This window comes from Anolis carolinensis, chromosome 3, assembly GCF_035594765.1.
Source record: "Anolis carolinensis isolate JA03-04 chromosome 3, rAnoCar3.1.pri, whole genome shotgun sequence".
In the NCBI taxonomy this organism is placed as follows: domain Eukaryota; kingdom Metazoa; phylum Chordata; class Lepidosauria; order Squamata; family Dactyloidae; genus Anolis; species Anolis carolinensis.
This window is the reverse complement of record NC_085843.1, coordinates 217138270-217162937: the sequence shown is the minus strand read 5'-3', so window position 1 is coordinate 217162937 and position 24668 is coordinate 217138270. Positions and strand designations below refer to the sequence as shown.

At 45.1% G+C, this 24668-nt stretch overlaps 1 protein-coding gene across 4 annotated transcripts in view; it reads left to right on the top strand.

Annotated features, from left to right (window-relative positions):
* lrrc20 (leucine rich repeat containing 20) overlaps positions 1 to 24668 on the top strand; it is a 158797-nt gene that overhangs the window by 12127 nt on the left and 122002 nt on the right. For all 4 annotated transcript variants that reach the window (XM_062976218.1, XM_008106656.2, XM_008106657.2 and 1 more), the window contains exon 2: positions 8154 to 8280. In XM_062976218.1, the coding sequence (XP_062832288.1) occupies positions 8199 to 8280 (82 nt within the window). In that variant the 5' untranslated portion in view covers positions 8154 to 8198. The remainder of the gene's footprint in view (positions 1 to 8153; positions 8281 to 24668) is intronic.

Sequence of the window (24668 nt, the reverse complement as noted above, 5' to 3'; positions counted from 1 at the left end):
CACAAATGCTTTATACTCAGCACATATGTTCAAAATCTAGTCCAGGCTGGGTGTTTCAAGTACTGTACTAAGAGATATGTAACCTTGAGCGTGAAAAGGGCAAGCGATAGGATATCTTTGCTGATGCTTGAAATGGTTGATCATAAACTACTTGGGAGTTCTGCCTGTTCTCTATCACAGAAGAATAATGAAGCATATTGAAAATTTTCAAGCTTTTTGGTTTGTTGTGAAAATTGAAGTGTTACAGTTTTAAATATGCACACTGAAAATTAAGTTTGATGAAATCAGCAATACTGAACTTCTAAGTCATACTGATAAACTTGGTTTATGTACAGGTAGAATGCAAACAATTTCTAGCTATATTGTGCTATAATGTTGAGCTGGTTATATATTTGTGACTGCAGTTCTTGGCTATTTATTCCATATTTCAGAAGGCTTCATACAAGACTTAGATAGCTACCTGGCCATTCCCAAGTTTTTTTAAGGGAGAAAATAATTTCCACCTGTAACTTGTCTCTTTTCGCATGATTGTTTCATGCTTTTTAAAAAATACATGTACGTGCAATATCTTTTTCATTGGCAGCACTAAGAACCATCAGCCTCAGAGCACCTCCAGATAGGTTTAGTATTACTTCTTTTTTGGCAGAGTACCTCAGCTTGGCAGATTGGTTTTCTGTCAGCAGTTCAGCACTTTAACTTTGCTATTACAACTAAAGATAGAACCTTAGCTGTGTTTGTGGTAGTTAGAAAAAAAACTTTAGCAACGATGTGAAAATTGTGCATTAAAGTTAGGTAGTTGTTATAGAAATGATTGTAATGTGAAAACATACTATGCATTATTCAAAACTCATGAAATCTTGTATCATGGTCTCACATGTTTGGAAATGTTGCCTTTTAGACAACACTTTTCAGAAACCAGCATACTGAGGCCCCTTCCACATAGTTGTATAAAATCCACATTAAACTGGCAGTGTGGGCTCAGATAATCCAGTTTAAAACAGATGTTGTGAATTATCTGCCTTGATATTCTGGGTTATCAAGGCAGGGGCCCAGAGGCCCCTTCTACACAGCCATATAAAATCCAGATTATCTGCTTTGAACTGGATTATATAGCAGTGTAAACTCCCATAATCCAATTCAAAACAGATCATGTGGATTATCTGATTTGATAATCTGGATTATATGACAGTGTAAAAGGAGCCTGAGTAGTCTGTTTTTACCTCTGGAAAATTTATGATTTCTTTGCTCCCTAAGTTTTTTAAAAATGTGATGCTGAGGTCCAAACTAGGCAGTGCTGCAAGCTCATTCCTGGTTTGTTGTTGCGGGATTTGTGAGAGAACCTCTTTGGCCACATTGGAGCTGCGATTCAGCAGGTTCTGGTAGTGCTCTTACCAATGTAGTGCAATTGATGTTTTGTCCTTCAGAAGTTTGGTTCCATCTGATGAGCATAGAGGCTGTATGCCATGGTTTCTTGGTCCATAAATGATCTTTGTGGCGTTGCCCCATTATTTGAAAAAGTCAGTTTTTTTAATTGTACAAAATGCATAAGGTTGTGGATTAACTACAACTGACATCGTGCCAGCCTAACCCCAAGAAACTCCATCAGTACTTAAAGTTTGTTATGTTGGGCAAGTTTGCTCTAGATGCATCATCATTGGGGTTCAATGTGCTCTCTGGCTGCAGGGTAAACTACAACTCCCACTATGGTGACTCAGTCCCCTCAAACCCCTCCAGTAGGTTCAGTTTGACATGGGTGTTCTGTGTGCTGTTTGGTCCAGGTCCATGATCAGTGGAGGTCACAGTTTCTCTAGTTGTGGATGAACAATAACTCCCAGAAATAAAAGTCAGTTCCCCCCAAACCCTAAAAGGTAAAGGTTTCCCCTGACATTAAGTCCAGTCATGTCTGACTCTGGGGGTTGGTGCTCCTCTCCATTTCTAAGCCGAAGAGCCGGCATTGTCTATAGACACCTCCAAGGTCATGTGGCCGGCATGACTGCATGGAGCGCCGTTACCTTCCTGCCGGAGCGGTACCTATTGATCTACTCATATTGGCATGTTTTTGAACTGCTAGGTTGGCAGAAGCTGGAGCTAACAGTGGACGCTCACTCCGCTCCTGGAATTTGAACCTGGGACCTTTTGGTCAGCAAGTTCAGCAGCTCAGTGCTTTAACACACTTCGCCACCAGGGTTCCTCCCCAAACCCTACCAGTAATCAAATTTCGGCATATCAGGTATGTGTGCCAGGTTTGGTCCAGATCCATCAGTGTTTGAGTTCACAGTGCTGTCTGGATATAGGTGAACTACAGGTTCACCTACTATAGGTTAATTTTTCCCCAAAGGCCTCCAGTATTTTTTGCTGGTCATTGGGATTCTGTGTGCCAAGTTTGGTCCAATTCCATCTTTTGTGGAGTTCAGAGTGCTCATTGATTGCAGGTGAACTATAAATCCCACTACCTACAACTCCAAAATGTCCTGGCCAATTCCCTTCAAAACCCACCAGTATACAAATTTGGGCATATCAGGTATGCATGCCAAGTTTGGTCCAGATCCATCATTGTTTGGGTTCATAGTGTGCTCTGGATGTAGGTGAACTACAACTCCTATAAATCCCTCCAAAGACCTCCAGTATTTTTGTTGGTTATGGGGGTTCTGTGTGCCGCCTTAGTTCCAGGTCTATTGTTGGTGGAGTTCAGAGTGCTCTTAGATTGCAGGTGAACTATACATCCCAGTACTTACAACTCCTATAAATCAATCAGTCTGGTTGCCATAATCTTGGTTTTCTTGATGTTTAACTGCAGCCTGGCTTTTGCACTTTCTTCTTTCACCTTGGTGATCATGCTCCTCAGCTCCTCCTCACTTTCAGCCATCAGAGTGGTATCATCTGCATACCTAAGGTTGTTAATGTTTCTTCCAGCAATTTTAACTGCAGCCTTGATGTGTTCTGCATACAAGTTGAATAGGTAGGGTGAAAGTATACAGCCCTGCCGTACTTCTTATAATTCAGTTCAAAAAAGATAATCTGGGATTGAATCCAGGGATATAGGGCAATATAGATCCATTCTTTTACACACTGGTGTCAATACAGATATATTTGAAAATGAAATCAATGTATTCATTTCTGCTTAGGCTCCCTTCTACACTGCTATATTAAATTCAGATTGTCTGATTTGAACTGGATTATATGGCAATGTAGACTCATATAATGCAGTTCAAAGCAGATAATATGGATTATCTGCTTTGACAATTTGGATTATATGGTGGTGTAGAAGGGCCTGAGAGACTATTGCATCATTTCAACTTTAGTTCTGTATATATCTGCGTAGTGTCAGAAGTCCCAGTAAATGTTAAGGTTAGCAGAGGACAAGTGAAAATAAGACTTTATGGCATTGTGTTTGCACTGTTTGACTGGCACCGGCTTTATTAATTGCCAGAGCAGATGTTGTCTTCTTGTGAACTTTTTATCAATAATATTTTGCTTTTGTCAGTATTGTTTGACTTCTGTTGTTTTTATGGTTTTATTTTTGACTCCCTCGAACTTGGGCGGCAAATACTGATAGGACTGGAGCCAAAACAGCCACAGAAAAAAGAAGAGAGAAGTATTAAACTATGCTGCCTGTACTGGGTTTAAAATATTTTAGAAGGGACAGCAGTTTCCTCACTCCTGTGTTTAAGATATTGGTTGGCGAAAAACAACAAAGGCAAGGGAAATAATAACTTGGCCAAATGGTATAATATCAATTTCCGCTCCCATGCTAGGTGGTAAGGAGATCACTAGAGTTGGGATGTAGAACCCCCATGAAAGTGTAAAAATAACGAATTAAAAATAGCTATATATGGTGATAGTTATCCTCACTCTTATAAATTGGTGGTCCTTTTTATCTCATTATTATGTTCGAATTGGCTTTTATTATTATTGTAGTGCATCTGTATTAATGCCTGATTTTATTGTGTTTTATGTGTTTAAATATGCTGTTTTATCTGTTTTACTCTGTTTTATTGTTTCTTGGGCTTTGCCCTGTGTTAGCTGCCCCGAGTGCTTACGGGGAGATGGAGGCGGGATAGAAAAATAAAGTTGTTGTTGTTGTTGTTGTTGTTGTTGTTGTTGTTGTTATTATTATTATTATTATTATTATTATTATTATTATTATTATGGCCTCTTAAATTACTACAATGGATTACACAGCCCAGCAAAAAGAATTCTTGATGTCTTGGTTTTGAGGCCGATTACTGGGATTATTTGGGGCACTGATTCCGAAAATTGCATTGTATAGACTGCATCAGCATGGTTATCATGTTCTTCTATGGGCCAGCAGATGGCGACAGGTATGTTATGTATCTCAAAAATTAGCACTGATCTGGGAAAGCTGGTGCATTTTTTTTAATTATTAGGTCTGATGTACCCAGAAATGGCTAACATTTGAGGCAGCAAAATGTGTGTTGGCCAGTGATGATGTTCAAAACAGTCCAGAACTATTACCTAAGCCAAAGTAAGGCAATACGATTGCTAAAGGGGCTGAACACTATGTGTAACTGCTAGGGGTGTGCAAATCTTCATTTTTAAATTGTAAGTCATATCTAATTTGTAAGTTTTGTATATATGGAGAGATATTAAGAAACGGGGAGGGAGGGACCCACGCAAAAACCTGAGAATCAAAACTCACCCAATACTTTTCTGTTTGAATTTTATAATGCTCAGAAGTTAGTTTCATTTTCAGCGCAAGTGAGGCAAAACCAAAAAGGCTGCAAATCCTTTTTAAGACGATAGGCTGCCTCTCGCCATGAGGAGATGAAAGCATCAGGGCGGGATGAGCTGAGTCAACTGGGAAAGAGAGCACAGAATTCTGGGAAATGTAGTTTAGGAAGGCGAGGAGCTCTGTGGCAGAGAATTTAAAAGCCCTGCCCTAAACTACGTATCCCAGAATTCTGCTCAGCATCAGAAAGCCCCAATTAGGATAGGGGAGAGATTTGACCCTCCTAGCAGCAGCCAAAGCCCCAATAAATTGTTAAATCTGCAAAGAGGAGGACTGACTGATACTTCAATACTGGTAAGTAAATCTGTGCTGGGCTGGGAAGCAATCCCTAAATTAAAGTTCTGTTGGTTAAAGACATTCATTGAGATAGCTGTTGTGGCTTAAAAAAACATTTTTGTCAAAATTTTAAAAAATTCCCCAAAATCAGTAGATGTATGAATATTTCTGGAAACTTGGGGGGAATGATTCTCTGTTACCAGGGCTGTAGCCATAGGGGAGGATTAATGTGTCAGGTTAAAAAAAACCTGGTTTACTCATAATTTGGTTATCCAGTTAAAATTCATGAGTAAACCAGGTCTCTCTCTCTCTCTCTCCCCCCCCCCCCCCCCCGGGCTATGACACTGCCTGTTACCTTGTGTCAGTGTATAGAAATTCAAGGAGATTGCTCTGGCGGTTTTCTTTTAAAATTTTCTTTGTAAAAACTTTGAAATTTCCCCAAAAATATGTGGATGAATGAAATGTTCTGAAACTTGGTGGGGTAACAGTGGTAAATGTGTTCTATAACTGTGGCAAGGTTCATGCCAGTAGCTCTAAAAATGAGGGAGAAAGCAACCCCTGAAGTTTCCCTATTGGCACAATTACTTAACAAAAAGTAAGAAAAAGTAGTTTTGTTATAGTTATGATACATACCCATCCAATTTCAGAAACACTTTAAAAACGATTTTCCCTCCACCGAGTAATTTCGTAATGAATATTAAAACATTTTTTCATTGATTGCACAGTAATATAGTATGAAACAAATCTTCACGACTTTGGAGTTACACATGGAAAGAAATCATCCTTCAGCTAATCTGGCTCCAAAATAGTTAGGAATTTGAAAAATATCAACACTTGGATTTGTACCTGAAAATAGCCTGGAGTCCAGTGAAACTCACAAAGCAAAGACCTAATGTTGTTACTGTATTAGCTCGGTACCACTTTTACTCTCATGGCTTTACTTTGTGGAACTAGGATTTTTAATGTGAGGTATTTAGAATTTTTTTGCCAGAAAGTTCTTGTGCCACAGTAAACTACAAGGTTCAGGTATAATAGTTGTTGTGGTTTCAACATGCTATACTGGAATGAAAGAGATTCAAGATCATCCTTAGAGGACTGGCCTCTACCCAATTAGCCAAAGTTGGTGACTATTATTTGTCACTTCTGACTGGCATCCCATTTGAAACCTTCCCTGTATTTGCTTAATATGTCTCTTGTAGTCTATACAGTGCCAGTTGCTGATATTTTTATTCTCCTACGCTTTCAGTTTTTAAAATGGCATTATGTTTTTTTTCTTTACATACATATCTTTATTTAGTTCTCGATTTTATTTTGATTTTAATTCACAACTTGATTTTTGTTATGTGTGTGTGTGTGTGTGAGTGTGTATTTGAAAAATATCTTATTTATTTATACCTTGCTCTTGGGCCGAAAAGCTCTCAGAGCAGCTTACACAAATTGTTAATTTCACAGTTCTCTGTCTTCAGGTTTAGAATCTACACAAGGAAAAGGGAATGGCTGTTGGTCTAGCACAGTGGTTCTCAACCTGGGGTCCCCAGATGTCCCCAGGTTGAGAACCACTGGCCTCACACATACTGCCTCTTCTCACCTTCCAGGGCCAAGGCAGTGGCAGTTGGGATAGTGGCAGGGTCTTTCATTTGCTGCTGGACCGAGGCATCATAGAGCTATACCTGTCTCTTCTTCTCTCCCTTCAAGGCAGTGGCAGCTGGAATGGAGGAAAGGCCATCCATATGAGGATGGGCATGGGGATGATAGGGCTGTACCTGCCTCTTCTTATCTCCCTTCAAGGCCAAGACAGTGACAGTTGGGATGGAGGGAAGGCCATCCATATGGGCATGGACATGGTCATGGGGATGATAGAACTGTGCCTTCTTCTTTGTTCTTTTCAAATCCAGGGCAGAGGCAGTTGGGATGGAAGTTTTTTTTTAGTTTTATTTTGTGCATCACCAGGAACTTTGGACAATGTATGGTCTAGAAATTGAATAAAGAAAATACTTTTGCATATATAATTCCCCCAACATGCATCCACATCAACCGACCAAATTCTATATCTCAAGGTGTACCTGCTTCTAGAACTTGTTGCCTCTTCTCTGTGTAGATTTTGAAGAAGTAGTTTCTGTGAAGGATAAACAAGAAATCTCTCTCTATTAAAACCCTACTTAACCTTTTATTAGAGATTTGAGGCACATAGTCAGAGGCGGTCCAACCATAAGGCGAAATAGGCATTTGCCTGTGGCGCCATCGTCCCGGGGGCACCATCGTCCTGGGAGGAGGGCACCACTCTCCACCTCCTTCTCTTTCGGGCCTTCCAGCGGCCGCGCTGGGCCTTCCGGCCAGTGCAGACCCACCTTTGCACCACGCAAGCCCACCTTTGGGGCCTTCAGAGATTGTGAGGTCTATAGGAACTTGGAAGCTAGGTATATGGGGTTTATATATCTGTAGAAGGTCCAGGGTGGGAGAAAGAACTTTTCTTTGAAGCAGGTGTGAATGTTGTAATTAATCACCTTGATTAGCATTTAAGGGCCCTGTGGCTTCAAGGCCTGGCTTCTTCTTGCCTGGGAGAATCTTTCTTTGGGAGGAGTTAGCTGTCCCTGATTGTTTACTGTCTGGATTTCTTCTGTTTTCAGAGTGTTGTTCTTTATTTATTGTCCTGATTTTAGAGGGTTTTTTTTAAATACTGAGGGCTATCTGGGTTATCTAAGTCCACACTGCCCTATATCCCTGTTCAATGTTTAGTGCTAAATTTGCAAATATAGTAATTCCTACATAACATTACCATGTATTGAACTGCTTTTTCTATTGATTTGTTGTAAAACATGATGTTTTGGTGCTTAATTTTTAAAATCATAATGTAATTTGATGTTTTATAGGCTTTTCCTTTATACTTCCTTATTATCCAACATTTTCGCTTATCCAACGCTTTTATTTTTCAGTGATTGGTTTGGGGGGGCGCCAAAATTCTGTTCGCCTACACTTGAAAAATACCTAGGGCCGGCTCTGCACATAGTGAATTTTAAGCTTGTTCGTTTTTTCAAGTCAGTTTTCTACTCTTTCTGAAAAGCTGTTTACCAGCCTTTTACAGATTACTAAAGCAATGAATCTTTTTGTTTTGTTTTCATTTCTGCAGCTCTAGCAAGTCCCTCAAATTATTCTAGTTGTCGGACATTTCTGTATGGAGAAAAAGATGGGAGAAGCCGTTGCAAGAGTAGCCCGGAAAGTGAATGAAACAGTTGAAAACAAAACAAATTCCCTGGGTAAGTTAATCACTTCACCTTTTGCTCAAAACTGATGAAGCTCACCGTAGTTAGACAGCTGACTTGTCTTGACCAGTGCTGCCTGCTCTGAAACACTATTTTGGACTACATCTCCAGCCTGCTTCATAACTTCTTACTTTACTGGATGTCCCAAATCTGTCTCCTCCTTTGCCTAGCATATGATATATTACAACCAAAACTGAACTAGGTCGCTTGGGAGCTTCATAATGATTTTGTCACATGGTCGCAGTGTGTGGAAGACTGTTTCAAAATTTCCAGTGAGCTGATTGCATTGGTCTTTCCCTTCCAATAAGCAAGGTAGTATCAGGTTGTGAACAATCACATAATTCGTGGGTTGCTTTGAGTTTTTCGGGCTGTATGGCCATGTTCCAGAAGCATTCTCTACTGATGTTTCACCCACACCTATGGCAGGCATCGTCAGAGGTTGTCAGGTGACAACTCACAACCTCTGAGATTGCCTGCCAGAGATGTGGATGAAACATCAGGAGAGAATGCTTCTGGAACATGGCCATACAGCCTGAAAAACTCAAAGCAACCCAGTGATTTTGGTCATGAAAGCCTTTAGTAAAGGTAAAGGTTTGGCAATACATTAATCACATAATCAATCCTGTCCGCAAGGCTGCTATATTCATGCACTGAAATTGTGAGACATATCAACTTGACTAGCATAGTATAGTGGTTTGTTAGTTGTACAATCATACAGCCCTCCAGATTGGACTGCAGCTACCAGTATTCTATACCATAAGGATTTGCAGTCCAGCAACATCTGAAGGGCCATATGATTCCCATACCTTGTTTGTGACAGTACATATCTGAGGCTACTGAAGCTGAATGTGTAGTGGCTTTAGAAGCTATATAAAGGGCTGTTTGAGGTAATCAGCATAGAATATCTGTAAACATTCTATATGCAATGCAAAAACATTAGTCCATCTTCTCCAGGGTTGTGATTGCATACCCTCCAGTTGTCTTCATTCCGCAAGGACAATTCTAATTATTTTTCTCACATCCCACTTCTTCAAATGTCCCGTTTTCTGTGTTCCACTTTTTCCTCATCCATAATAAAGAGCTTTTCCTAAGTTGCTAAGGAGGAATCTTGGCTTCCTTGCATTCCAGTGGTTATTGAGCAATTTAGAGCAGCAGTAGATAGTGAGATCCAAGCAGCTGTGAGTTAGGCCTGGTGAGAAAGAGAATCCAGTAATTCCAGAATAGATCTCACTAGGTTGAAGCAGAAACCACCGAGGTATTTTATTTAATTTCAGCTGAAAATGATGCCAACTCGCAAAAATTTACCAAAATAGGCTGAGATACATAACACAGCAAAAAACAGCAAAAAAGATTTAACTTTTATTATCTAACCTGGTGTCCTTGGCAGAACTATAAGTTCCCTGATTATAAACTATCTTCTATTTTTTTTTGTGGAGGGTCACCCTCGACTACAGAGTGGTAGGGAGTAGTGTTGGGGAGACGGCCGGTGCCTGTGTCTTTTGCTCAAAACTGTGGAGGGCTTCCCCATCCCCCCCCCCCCCCATTTCCTTGCCTCCAGACAAAGCATCCAAAACAAGTTAGCATATCCACCAGATTAATCATCCTCCACTTTTCAGATCCATGGTGAACAAACGTGTTTGCGTAGAATGCCTACTTCATGCCCCACTTTCTCCCTTGACCCTCTTTCTTCTTTTCTCTCCCCTTTCACAGGCACCTCAGCAGAGTGAACTGAGGCCCCTTCTGTTGTATGTCAGCCTGTTCAATCTGTGTCTGTCCCCTCTGTACAGCCTGATCCTAATGTTCATACAGAGAATGATACTTCAATTGAGGAATTAATGAGAGGCTTGAGCAGCCAGATTTAAGTGTAGATGAGACAGGTTCAGATGACCTTTCACTGAGTTCTGCAGAGTTACACTCTGGCAGTGAGTGACTCAGGCTGGCAGTTAGAAGATAGCCTTGAACTGAAGGCAGTTTTGCAGCCAAGATAGGGAAATCTCTGAGAAACTCAGAAGCTCTGTTCATTTGCAGCGGAAAAGAAATAATAATAATAATAAGCCAGCTGCCTCAGAAGGGGAAAAGAGTGCATTTCTCATGGCTGGAGATTCTACGGTGGGCTTTTATTGATTCATGTTGCTTTCGATTCTCAGTTGAGACAATTTTGCCTTAACCCAAGATTCATGTTTTCCAAGTGCTCAATGTTTCCAAGGATTTATTGTGTTCCAGTCGGTTTTTGGGATTTAATGTTTGCTTTTTGAATTACTTTATTCAAGTTATGCCAATGGTCTTGTTTTGCTATGTTTCCTGTTCTTACCTGCCTTGCTCCATGGAATTTCTACAGTTTGATGGTATGGATTTAAATTGGAACTTTAAAGACATTCTTTCGTCATTACTTTTTGAATTGCACTTTTTACTATTTTCCTGCTTGGCTTTTTAATATATTCTACAATAAACTTCTTGTTATATAAACAGTTGCTTTATTGCTTACAGTCAAAGGGATTTCTGCCTTGGGGTGCAACAACTTCCACACCGCTGCATAAAATCCACATTGAACTGGATTACATGGCAGTGTGGACTCAGATAATCCAGTTCAAAGTAGATATTGTGGATTATCTACCTTGATATTCTGGGTTATATGGTTGTGTGGAAGGGGACTCACATAATTTAGTTCAAAACAGATAATCTGGATTTTACATCACAGTGTAGAAGGGGCCTGAGACAGGGCCGGCCGGAGATATTTTTAAATGTTAAGCGGGGGTGCTAAAAAGCGCCCCCGCCACCGGCCCCGCCTCCCACGCCCTGGCCCCGCCCAGCGTGCCCTGGCCCCGCCTCCCACGCTGTGTGGGAGGCGGGGCCAGGGCGAATAGTGCGGGGGGCGGGGCCAGAGTTGGCCCCGCCCCCCGCCCAGCGTGCCCTGGCCGCGACCAGGAAGTAAGGCCCGAATGGCCTAGCTGTGCTGTGCGCGTGCGCACAGCACAGCTAGGCCATTTTGCCCTTAGTCAACAAACTAAGGGCAAAAATGGCCTATCTGGCAGTGCGCATGCGCACAGCCAGATAAGCCATTTTTGCCCTTAGTTTGTTGACTAAGGGCAAAATGGCCTAGCTGTGCTGTGCGCACGCGCACAGCACAGCTAGGCCATTTGGGCCTTACTTCCTGGTCGCGGGCGGCGATCGCCCGGGCGATCGCCGGCCGCGACCAGGAAGTAAGGCCCGAATGGGCTATCTGCGCTGTGCGCACGGGCACAGCGCAGATAGCCCATTCGGGCCTTACTTCCTGGTCGCGGCCGGCGATCGCCCGGGCGATCGCCGCCCGCGACCAGGAAGTAAGGCCCGAATGGCCTAGGTGTGCTGTGCGCACGGGCACAGCGCAGATAGCCCATTCGGGCCTTACTTCCTGGTCGCGGCCGGCGATCGCCCGGGCGATCGCCGGCCGCGACCAGGAAGTAAGGCCCGAATGGCCTAGCTGTGCTGTGCGCGTGCGCACAGCACACCTAGGCCATTTTGCCCTTAGTCAACAAACTAAGGGCAAAAATGGCCTATCTGTGCTGTGCGCATGCGCACAGCCAGATAAGCCATTTTTGCCCTTAGTTTGTTGACTAAGGCCGCGACCAGGAAGTAAGGCCCGAATGGCCTAGCTGTGCTGTGCGCGTGCGCACAGCACAGCTAGGCCATTTTGCCCTTAGTCAACAAACTAAGGGCAAAAATGGCCTATCTGGCAGTGCGCATGCGCACAGCCAGATAAGCCATTTTTGCCCTTAGTTTGTTGACTAAGGGCAAAATGGCCTAGCTGTGCTGTGCGCACGCGCACAGCACAGCTAGGCCATTTGGGCCTTACTTCCTGGTCGCGGGCGGCGATCGCCCGGGCGATCGCCGGCCGCGACCAGGAAGTAAGGCCCGAATGGGCTATCTGCGCTGTGCGCACGGGCACAGCGCAGATAGCCCATTCGGGCCTTACTTCCTGGTCGCGGCCGGCGATCGCCCGGGCGATCGCCGCCCGCGACCAGGAAGTAAGGCCCGAATGGCCTAGGTGTGCTGTGCGCACGGGCACAGCGCAGATAGCCCATTCGGGCCTTACTTCCTGGTCGCGGCCGGCGATCGCCCGGGCGATCGCCGGCCGCGACCAGGAAGTAAGGCCCGAATGGCCTAGCTGTGCTGTGCGCGTGCGCACAGCACACCTAGGCCATTTTGCCCTTAGTCAACAAACTAAGGGCAAAAATGGCCTATCTGTGCTGTGCGCATGCGCACAGCCAGATAAGCCATTTTTGCCCTTAGTTTGTTGACTAAGGCCGCGACCAGGAAGTAAGGCCCGAATGGCCTAGCTGTGCTGTGCGCGTGCGCACAGCACACCTAGGCCATTTTGCCCTTAGTCAACAAACTAAGGGCAAAAATGGCTTATCTGGCTGTGCGCATGCGCACAGCACAGATAGGCCATTTTTGCTCTTAGTTTGTTGACTAAGGGCAAAATGGCCTAGCTGCTTGTCGCGGTTTGGCGTGGGCGCGGGGATTGAAGCCCCGCGGGCCCGCGCCAACACCGGAGGCGTCGGTGGCGCTACGGGTCGCTGTCGACGCCTCGACAGCGCCCCTAGCGGCCAGCGCCCGAGGCGGCCGCGTCAGCGGCCGCCTAGTAACAACCGGCCCTGGCCTGAGATGATCTCCTTGCTTCTTGAGAGCTGCTTCCAAAGTTTCTCCAGCCCCTCTGAATGCCCCTCTCGGTTGTCCTGCTCAGCATTAGAGAAACCATTTTCGTCAATACTGGTTTGAAACTGCACCAAATTGTTAGTGTAGGATCCTAAAGGACTTTCAGGGTTCCTTTATACATTTGAAATTCTGTAAGCAGAAATCACTTGCTTACATTTTTATTAACACATTTACTCACATGCATTAGTTTTTTTTATGGAAGAACAAAGAAGAGCAAGCAACAAAAGAGTTTCAGTATATTTTCCAGTGGTGCAATGGGCTAAACCCTTGTCCTGGCTGGACTGCTGACCTGAAGGGTGGGTTGCTAACCTGAAGGTTGCGAGTTCTTATCTGCAGGATGAGGTGAGCTTCCATCTGTCAGCTCTAGCTTGTTGGGACATGAGAGAAGTCTCCTACCAGGATGGTAACACATCTGGGCATCCCCTGAGCAATGTCTCTGTAGATGGCCAATTGTCTCACACCAGAAACACCTTGCAGTATGTCCTGAATTCGCTTCTGATACAATTATACATACACACACACACATACTTTCCCAGTCTTTATTGTTACTTGCTGGTGGCTCCAAGACATCAAATTATGATGAACCCAAAACTATTTAAGTGATTTTGCCACCTGAAGCAGAAAATCCCATGAGCCAATTCCTGTCTATGATAATAAAAATAAAACAATCAAAAATGAATTAACTTGCAACTTTCCATTCATTAAAACAAAATTTGTGTGAGTTTAATTGATGCTTTAATAATTCATGTTTTAATACTTGGTTTTAATTGTAACTGTTATTTTTGGGATTTGGCATCGAATTGCTACCTGTTGTGAGGCCACCCTGAGTCCCCTTTGTGGTGAAAAGGGTGGGATACAAATGTAGGAAATAAATAAATAATTGTTACTCAAGTTGACAATCTCATTGCTTTGCCTAGTAAGTAACAGGCCATCTCTACTAAACGTACAAGTGTTCTTTTCAGACTATACATTATTTTCTCTTGTACAAATCATTGTACAGATTTGGATTTTGGTTCAGGTTGTAAATTTGATAAATCAAGTTGGCTCTTTATTGGACTTGTTAAATTATGTTACCAAATGGATAGTCTGATGGAAGACCAACACTTTAAAAAAACCAGATGTTATTTTATATTATAATATCACATCCAAAGAACTGAGTAAGTACTTCAGTTCAGCAGTGCCCCAGAATCAGATAGTCCCAGATGGGTCAAAACACAATTGAATTGATCTATGTGCTCTTGTGGTTTGTTATTTTTATCACTCTCAGTAGAGCTCCAGTAGGTGGAGTAGTCTCACTATTAACTAAGAAGGAAATCTCAATCCACAGTCTTACTTTTTGTCCCCTGGAAACAGCAACAAAAAATTAAATTAAATATTTACAGTTTGGATTGCAAGTGCATTTGTGTCACTTTTACTTGGGTGTTTTGAGTGGGGGGTATTTACTAGGTCATTAAAAGACTTTGGTTTGCCTTAACAAGGATGGTTATATGAAAAGTTAGAAGATTAATGAATGAAATATGAAATACTTTTTTAAAATAGTATAGGGTTTTTTGGCATCGTGGAAAAGAAGAAAATAATTAAGGATCCATCCCATGAATGTTGGGGATAAATATTTGTTTTTAATTATTTATTATAATTATTACTTGTTTTAGGATTGAAAAGCCTCCCATGTATTGACTTTCAAAAATGGAAAAACAGGGAAAAGAAAGTAATCAACAGAAAATAATCAAAATGAAAAAGAAATAATCAACAGAATTAAAATAATGCAAAATGTGTTAAAAACAGATGTAGCTGCTATCAATAGTAACACATCGATAACATGTTTTTTTAATTGTGTAGGAAACGAATTGGGTCACTTCTGGTGTGAAAGAATCGGCCGTCTACAAAGACGTTGCCCAGGAGAAGCCTGGATGTATTACCATCCTGCTGGGAGGTTTCTCTCATGTCCCCTCATGGGAAGCTAGGGCTGACAGATGGGAGCTCACTCCGTCTTGCAGATTCGAACCGCCAACCTTCAGGTCGGAAGTTCAACCGACACAAGGGTTTAATCCATTGTGTCACTGCGGCCCCTGCTGAATTAAATTTCATTGTTTAAGGTTGCTATGTACTTCTTTGGAGCTCACATTTCAGAAATGTGTAAATTCTCTATAGTGGTATTGAAAGTGAATTTAACCATTTTTCTTTAAATGTAGGAAGAGAGCTGTTGAACTTAAGGTGGGCTAAAAACATTAACATTTATTTTGGCACTTTGTAATAGTTTTATGTGCCAAATACAAAATATAGGTACCATACATCACATTTGGGGAGAGAAGGTCCTCAAATGCTACCAAAACAGCGTAACTGAATCACCCAAATCGAAGACAGAAGAATTTGTGTGTCTTGATTTATGTTAGATGCACAGTTGGAAATAACCACTATAATTTATGCAGAAGACAGGAAGAATGGGGAACCAGGCCCTGTGTTGGTAATTCCTAGTTTTCTTAAAGATGAATGAGATGCAATAATATTTTTAAAAGCCTGTGAGGGAATAGAGTGTACATTTGTGTAATTTATTTATTTATTAAAAGAAAGGCATACCAGAAAAGACCAAGATACTATGGTTCTGTTGGAGTAGTTATGCCACATGTAGGGTGGTGGGAGAAGGTGGTGGCAGTCTGAGGACAAGGAAGAAAGAACAGGAAGCTAGTCATTCTACAAATGACTAGTTTCAAGACAAATAAGTGGTTGTCATTGAAATCAAGACCCTATGAAAGAGATACTTGGAAAATCACCTATGTGACAGAACTTGTTGCTTTAATTGCAGCACTTCTTCTATCATGAATTAATAGACAGCTCACAGGATGGACTATTCTGTGAGTATTTTGCTGCAATAAAGAACTGGTCACAGAAACATGTTGCCAATCAGAAATATCTCATCCACCCACTTTGTACGTCATTTCAGCTCTATCTTGAATGTGTACCTTGCTTCAAATCATTAAAGGAAATCTATTGCTATCGAATGGATATTTCACAAAGGACTCCTCCAAGCGATTAAAATATTAATTACTACAAGCACTGATGCATAAAGCTCTGAAATATATAGCCCAAAGTATTATTGTAATACAAGTAGCAGGTAGCTGGTGAAGTGAATGAACGAACAGTCATTTGTTAAGCTTGAATGTTTTGTACTTCTCTTGTGATTGATTCATTATGCAGATGTGTTGGTTGAGTCAGAAATCTTGTACCCATACTTGCTGGAGAAGTCCAGAATTGCAGTGTGCAAAAGTAATTTTTCCAAGCCTTGCTTCTAATTTTATGTGCCTTTCAAAGCGTTAGTGAATGATCTCATATTAACAGTGAAGGGGGAAGGTTCCCCTGTTGATGCTTCCAGCTCTCTCAGCCATGGTCTCTGGTTGAGTCAGAAATCTTGTACCCATACTTGCTGGAGAAGTCCAGAATTGCAGTGTGCAAAAGTAATTTTTCCAAGCCTTGCTTCTAATTTTATGTGCCTTTCAAAGTGTTAGTAAATGATCTCATATTAACAGCGAAGGGGGAAGGTTCCCCTGTTGATGCTTCCAGGTCTCTCAGCGGATTTTGATATCACCAACCATGTTATCCATCTGGAAAACCTAGAGAGGCTGGGAACCAGAGGTACTGTGTTGCAGTAGTTCTGGTCGTACCTTTCAAGCAGGTTCCAGATGGTGGTGCTTGAAAATAGCTGCTCCTCAAAAAAGAAGCTTTTATATGGCATCCCACAAGGGGCCAATGCTTTTTAACATTTACATGAAAGCGCTGGGAAAGATCACTCAGAGACATGATGCTTGGTATTATCACGATGCTGATGACATCCAAATATATTTCTCCATATCTTCAAAAGCAGCCTTAGCTAAGGATAGCATGTCTCTTCAGAATGAAGATTTAAAATGGCCTCCTGACACAGTAAAATTGGGTGCCCAGGTTGGCGGACCCTCCGATCTAAAGGTGGTGCTGCTGAACGCCAGGTCTGCTAATGGTAAAGCTGCGATCATCCAGGATCTTATCCTGGATGAGCGGGCAGACCTGGCGTGCATAATGGAGACCTGGTTGGACGAGACTGGGGGAGCTAATTTCACCCAGCTTTGTCCACCAGGTTATACCGGGTAGCACCAACCAAGATCTGGAGGGCGGGGAGGAGGGATCGCAGTAGTCTATAAGGAGTCCATCCCCCTGACCAGGTGCCCCATCCTGCAGTCAATCTTGTTTGAATGTGCTCATCTGAGGGTAGGGAGCCGGGACAGTTTAGGGATTCTGTTAGTGTACTGACCACCCTGCTGCACTACAGTCTCCCTGCCTGAGCTAGCTGCGGTGGTCTCAGGCCTGGCATTGAAGTCCCATTGGCTCATTGTGCTGGGGGACTTCAATGTCCATGCTGAGACTGCTCTCTCTGGGGCAGCTCAGGACTTCATGGCTGTCATGGCAACCATGGGGCTGTCCCAACTAGTATCTGGCCATATCCACAGAACGGGTGTGATGCCTCATGGGCCTTGTAGTCCTGCTCCTAGTGTCATTGTGACAGATGAAGACGAAAACATGGGGTTTTCGCCGGTTCAACAAGAGCCGGAATCTTTCCAGCTGCCGGATGTTGATGTTTTCGCCCAAGAACCCAGTAAAAGATATTAGATAGATATTGGCCCCAGTGTCTGGTTCTTTGTGCTCCGTTGCCTCGGGTGTGACAGTTTGACTCCGCCACCCAAAGCACCAAGCAACCTAAGGCCAATATGTCTGTTACACCAGGAGCCGGAGCGGGCACCCCTGCCCAGCCACCACCAGCCAGTTACACCATCTCCCAAGATGAATTTAACCGGATCTGGGACAAACTCCGAGAGCAAGAGGGAGAAATTTGAGGCTTGAAGGATCGCGGAGCCCGACTCCCTGCCCTAGCACTACCAACCAAGTTCTCCGGAGAAGCCTCCAAAGTACATGTATTCCGTCGCCAGTGTATGGCGTATCTAGAGGTCCGCCACACCGAGATTCCCCAAGAAGATGTCAAGGTGGCGTGGATTTACAGTCTCCTAGATGGACCTGCGGCCACATGGGCGACGGCGCTGTACGATGCGGGTTCCATGTACTTAAACACCACTCAGCAATTCCTGGCCCACCTTCGAAATACCTGGGGAATTGAAGATGACCAAGAGGCGGCTGGCCACAAACTCCGACGCCTTTTCCAAGGGGACAGACCGTTGTCGCGGTACATAGCCGAGTTCCGGGTGTTGGCCCAAAACACCGGCTGGAATGATATAGCCCTCAGAGGGCAGTTTCGTGAGGGTCTCAACCATGAGATGCAGGAAGAAATCTCCAAGGTGGAACCCCCAGATACTCTTGAAAGACTCATCGCCCATTGTTTACGGGCTGAAGTCCTGCTCGCCAACAAGAGGCAGTGGCTCTGGGGCCAGAGTGGAAGAGCCGGGGTGAAACCCCCCTCCACCGCCAGTGTCCAGCCTCGTCCAGTCTGGAGACCCCCACAGCCAACCTCTAACCCCATGGGAAGCGAGGAGGAGCCGATGCAATTGGGCAATGTGCGCCCCAGGCTGGATTTTGCAGAAAAGGCCTGCCGCCAACATTTGAACCTGTGCTGGTACTGTGGGAATGGGGGCCATTTTGCCAGGGAGTGCCCAGCAAAGAAGAAGCCCCCTGCCCGTCTGGCGGCAGTGTCCTCCGTGGAAGCGGAGACTGCTGAGGCGGCTGGGGCGAAGCCGGCGGGGGAAGCCAGCGACCGGGTGTAGAAGGGCTCGCCAACTCGGTCAAAAACTCAACTCAAGAGCCACAAACGGGGGTCCTATTTCTCTTGGTGGTCACGCTGTGGTCAGCAAAAAAGGGACCCGTCATGATCCATGCCATGATAGACTCTGGGGCAACAAACAATTTCATCAATAGAGACTATGCTAACTCCTTGGGACTACAATATCATGATTTCAAGAACGCCCGGGTGGTGCAAGCCATTGACGGCCGACCCCTGAAGACAGGTCCAGTAAGCCAATGGACCGAGCCCACCAGAATGTGGATAAGAGAACACATGGAAGAAATCTCCTTTTTCGTTACTGAGGTTCCCCATTTCCCCGTGATCTTGGGAATCCCGTGGTTGACACTCCATGACCCAAACATCTCCTGGTCCAACAGAGAACTGCAGTTTGCTTCAAAGTATTGCCAAAATCACTGTCTAGTAGCCAAGGTCTGCCATGCCACGGACACAGAGCCCATCATCACTCTACCCAAGAAGTATTCGGACTTTTGGGATGTTTTCAATGAGAAAAAAGCCGAGAAACTACCCCCACATAGACCCTATGATTGTACCATTGATCTGGTGGAGGGGGCCCCAATTACGCGAGGACACCTCTACTCCCTGACTGAACCGGAGCAGGAAGCTCTCAGGGAGTTTTTAGAGACAAACCTCCGCAAGGGGTTTATTAGACCCTCTCAATCCCCAGCCGCTTCCCCGGTGTTGTTTGTGAAAAAGAAGTCAGGGGACCTACGCTTGGTCGTGGACTATCGGGCTCTGAACAACATCACGAAGCGGAACCGTTACCCATTGCCACTGATTTCGGACCTGCTGGACTGACTCCGGGGGGCCAAGGTTTATACCAAGCTGGACCTTCGCGGGGCATACAACCTGGTTCGTATAAGAGAAGGAGACGAATGGACAACCGCTTTCCAGACCAAATTTGGACTGTACGAAACATTAGTCATGAATTTCGGATTATCAGGCGCTCCCGCAACATTCCAGCATTTTGTCAACGATATTTTCCAGGGCTATCTAGATCGTTTCTTGATTATATATTTGGACGATTTTTTGGTATTCTCAAAATCGCAAACAGAGCACGATCAGCACGTCAGAATGATGTTACAACGTTTGCGGGATCATGGACTATACGTCAAGTTAGAAAAATGCGCTTTCGATTTGCAAGAAGTAGACTTCCTGGGATACCGCGTCTCGCCTCTAGGGCTATCCATGGATCCGGCAAAAGTTTCGGCCGTGTTGGAATGGCGGGCGCCAACTAACAAAAAGGAAGTACAGCGCTTCTTGGGGTTTGCAAACTACTACCGCAAATTCATTCCAGATTTCGCTTGCTGGTCTGACCCAATCACCAGCTGCATCCGAGGAAAACAGCCTTTCCGCTGGACAGAACAAGCTGAGAAAGGCTTCCAGCAGCTAAAGCGATTGTTCACGACCCAGCCAATTCTACAGCACCCTGATCCTAAAACCCCTTTTGTCATTCAGGCGGATGCCTCTGATGTGGCAGTGGGGGCTGTGCTGATGCAACCAGTAGGAGAACATCTCCATCCATGTGCCTATTACTCACGCCAACTAACAGCACCGGAGAGAAATTACACCATTTGGGAAAAGGAGCTCCTAGCCATAAAGACAGCCTTTGAAAATTGGAGACATTGGTTAGAGGGGGCCAAATTCCCCATCGAAGTTCATACCGACCATCGAAATTTGGAGCACCTAAGGACTGCACGGAAGCTAAACCAAAGGCAACAACGCTGGGCTTTGTTCTTTGAACGTTTTGACTTCCGGATCCACTATGTGACTCCTGCCCAGACCAAGCAAGCAGATGCCCTATCACGGAAACCAGAGTATGCAGAGTATGTAACCCGATTGCTGCAACCTGAGAACTTTGCCACGCTCACAGTGGGAAATACCAAATCCACATCAATTGAGCCAGCTTCACCTAACCCAAAACCCCCAACCACAGATTCTCTTCTCACTCAGGAGATTAGGGCCAGTCAACAGACAGATGCCTGGACCCAAGAACAGATCCATCAAGGACTACGCTTCCCATTCTCACTTAAGAACGAACTACTATGCTACAGAAATCATGTTTATATCCCTCCAGGCCCCGGCAGGGAAAAGGCTCTTCGTTTGTGCCATGACAGCAAGCCTGCTGGGCATTTTGGACTATTTAAAACCATGCATTTGATCTTGCGAGATTTCTGGTGGCCCAGGATTCGCAAAGATGTAGAAAACTATGTCAACTCCTGCCCTGTATGCCAGCGTTCCAAGATGCGAAGGGAGAAGCCGACAGGGCTATTGCATCCCCTTCCCACACCTTCTCGCCCATGGGAGATGATTTCCGCGGATTTTATCACTGACCTACCACCATCCCTTGGATTTACCACGATTCTAGTAGTGGTGGACCTTTTCACCAAAATGGCCCACTTCATCCCCTGCGATGGGCTTCCCACAGCCAAGGAGACCGCAGACTTATTTCTTCAGCATGTATTCCGACTACATGGACTGCCTAAGAGTTTGGTCACCGACCGCGGTTCTCAATTCACCTCTCGTTTCTGGAAAGCCCTGCAAAAACTATTGGGCATAGACTCCCGTTTATCCTCAGCCCACCACCCTCAAACGGATGGGCAAACTGAGCGCACCAATGCCACTCTGGAACAATATCTCCGCTGCTATGTCAACTACCAACAGGACAATTGGGCATCCTTACTATCTCTTTCAGAGTTTGCGTACAACAACAGTATCCAGAATTCAACCAAAGAAGCCCCATTCTTTGCAAACTACGGTTTCCACCCCCGTTTCTTCCCTCCTGTTGTGGAAACCTCGGAAGTCCCTGCAGCAGAAAATTGGCTTCAGGAACTCACAGCAGTGCAAGAACTCTTGCACCAGCAACTTGATCAAGCCAAGGAAGACTACAAACGTCACGCTGACAACCATCGCCAGCCCGGCCCCGAAATCAAGGTAGGAGATCGGGTTTGGTTGTCCACTTGCTTCCTACCCTCCCAGCGCCCTTGCTGGAAGTTAGATGCCCGTTTCATTGGTCCCTACCCAGTGGTGGCGCAACTTAACCCTGTGACTTTCAAACTCCAACTTCCGCGCTCCACGCGCATTCATCCGGTGTTCCACCGTTCCCTGCTCCTTCCGGCGGATGGTGTACGCCCCGATGTGAACCGGCCACCCCCGCCCCTGTGTTGGTGGACGGGGAGGAAGAATTCGAGGTTCAGGACATTTTGGATTCTCGCTTTCATCGCCGCCGCCTTCAGTATCTCATTGACTGGGTGGGTTTTGGCCCAGAAGAATGCTCCTGGGAAGACGCTTCTACAGTCCACACCCCCAATTTAGTCTGGCGCTTCCACCAGACTTACCCTTTCAAGCCGCGGCCCCGCGACTCTCGGGGAGGGGCCCTGAATGAGGGGGGCCTTGGGAGGGGGGATAGTGTGATGCCTCATGGGCCTTGTAGTCCTGCTCCTAGTGTCATCGTGACAGATGAAGACAAAAACATGGGGTTTTCGCCGGTTCAACAAGAGCCGGAATCTTTCCAGCTGCCGGATGTTGATGTTTTCGCCCAAGAACCCAGTAAAACAGACCTTGGGCATTCCTCACCCCCGTTCCCTAGGAGACAGTCCTATTCTGCAGACAGGGGAGTGAGAGAACAGACTCGCAGGAGCTTACGGATTGCAGCTAAACAACAGGCTGATTAGCCATGCTTCCCTTGGGAAATTCTAAGGAGTTTCACATCTGGACAAAGTTGGGTTTCGTTTCCCGTTCTCTAGGGAAAGAGGTCGTTGGCGGGAAAACGAGACCCCGATATAGGTGCCTGGCACATTAGAATTGTTGCGGAGTCAACAGAGCAGCTCCAGGAGCAACTTCGTGTTTCCAGGCTTGTGTGGACTTCGCAAAGTCTGCAACCCCAGTACCTTGCTCTCCGGATCACGTATTCAAGAATTGTCTAGCTTTGATTTAGCCACGGACCTTGTTCATAGAATCTCTGTTTCGTCTTGTTCCTAGTCACGGACCTTGTTTAATGATTCAAGTTTGTTTCCAGCCTTGTCGTCAAGCTACCTTGGACTTCGAAGCCTCTGGGCATTTTCCCCACACTATTGCTTGGCAATAGTGTGTGTTTCGGTTATTGGATTAAAAACTTTGAACTCTAATATCATTTATTGGACAATACTTTTTTGGACTATATTTGACCTCATTTAATAGGTCTGCTTCTGAACTATATTCTTCACTTGTTTTTATTACTTTTATATATTTCCTTAATAAAGATATTAGATAGATATTGGCCTCAGTGTCTGGTTCTTGGTGCTCTGTTGCCTCGGGCGTGACAACGGGTCACACACTTGACTTAGTTTTCTGCCCGGGATGGGAGGAAGGTGGCGGTGTGGAGGAGCTTACCATCGCTCTGTTGCCATGGACCGACCATCACCTGATCAGGTTTAGACTTACTGCACCTCCTAACCTCCGCAGGGGTGGAGAACCTACTAAAATGATCCACCCCAGGAGGCATATGTTTCTGGATGGATTCCTGACAGTTCTTGGGGAGTTTCCCGCCACCTCGGCTGGTGACCCTGTCGATGCTCTGGTTGTCCTCTGGAACAAGGAGGCGGCCAGGGCAATAGACACGATCACACTGGAGCGTCCCCTCTCGAGTACCCGAGCTAAACCATGTAAACCTTGGTTTACTGAGGAGCTGGCAGCGATGAAGCGAAAGAAGAGGGAACTAGAGAGTGTGTGGCATTCAGAGTCGAACGAGTCAAACCGAACACGGCTATGCTCCTATCTCAGGGCATACGCTGTGGCAATAGATGTTGCAAATAACGTTTTCTTTGCAGCTAATATTGAGTCTGCAAAGAACCGTCCTGCAGAGCTGTTTCAGGTTGTCAGAGGTTTGTTATATCTTGTCCCTCAAGATAGGATTCCTGACAACTCGGCAGCCCACTGTGAAGCATTTGCTCAGTTCTTTGCGGACAAAGTCGCTTTGATCCACTCTGGCTTTGACACCATATTAACGGCAGTCTCCGTGGATGTAGCACGAGCACCTGCTTGCCCTATTTTGATGGATTCTTTTCCATTGGTTCAGCCTGAGGACATGGTCAAGGTGCTTGGAGAGGTGAGGGCTACCACATGCATCCTAGACCCCTGCCCATCCTGGCTGGTGAAAAAAAGCCAGAGGGGGATTCACCGAGTGGGTGAAGGTGGTGGTGAATGCTTTCCTTTGGGAAGGCATATTTCCAGTGAGCCTTAAATTGGCTATGATCAAACCACTTTTGAAGCCATCACTGGATCCCACTCAATTGAACAGCTATTGGCCTATTTCCAATCTCCCCTTTTTGGGCAAGGTCGTGGAATGTGTGGTGGCCACACAACTCCAGGCATTCTTGGTAGACACCAATTTTCTAGATCTGGCGCAGTCTGGCTTTAGGCTGGGACATGGTACCGAGACAGCCTTGGTCGCCTTAGTCAATGATCTACGCCAGGAACTGGACAGGGGGAGTGTGTCCCTGCTGGTTCTGCTGGACCTCTCAGCGGCCTTCAACAACGTCGATCACAGTATCCTTCTGAGATGCCTTGCCAGGATGGGTCTTGGAGGTAATGTTTTGCAGTGGCTCTGGTCTTTCCTGGAGGGTTGTTTCCAGATGGTGTCACTGGGGGACACCTGCTCGGCCCCACAACCATTGACTTGTGGGGTCCCGCAGGGGTCGGTATTGTCCCCCATGTTGTTCAACATACACATGAAGTGGCTGGGAGAGATCATCTGAAGTTTCGGGATGCGGTGTGATCTGTACGCAGATGATGTCCCACTCTGTCACTCCTTCCCACCTTTCACTAAGGAGGCTGTTCAGGTCCTGAACCAGTGCTTGGCTGCTGTGTCAGACTGTATGAGAGTGAACAAATTGAAATTGAATCCAGACAAGGCAGAAGTCCTCCTAGTCAG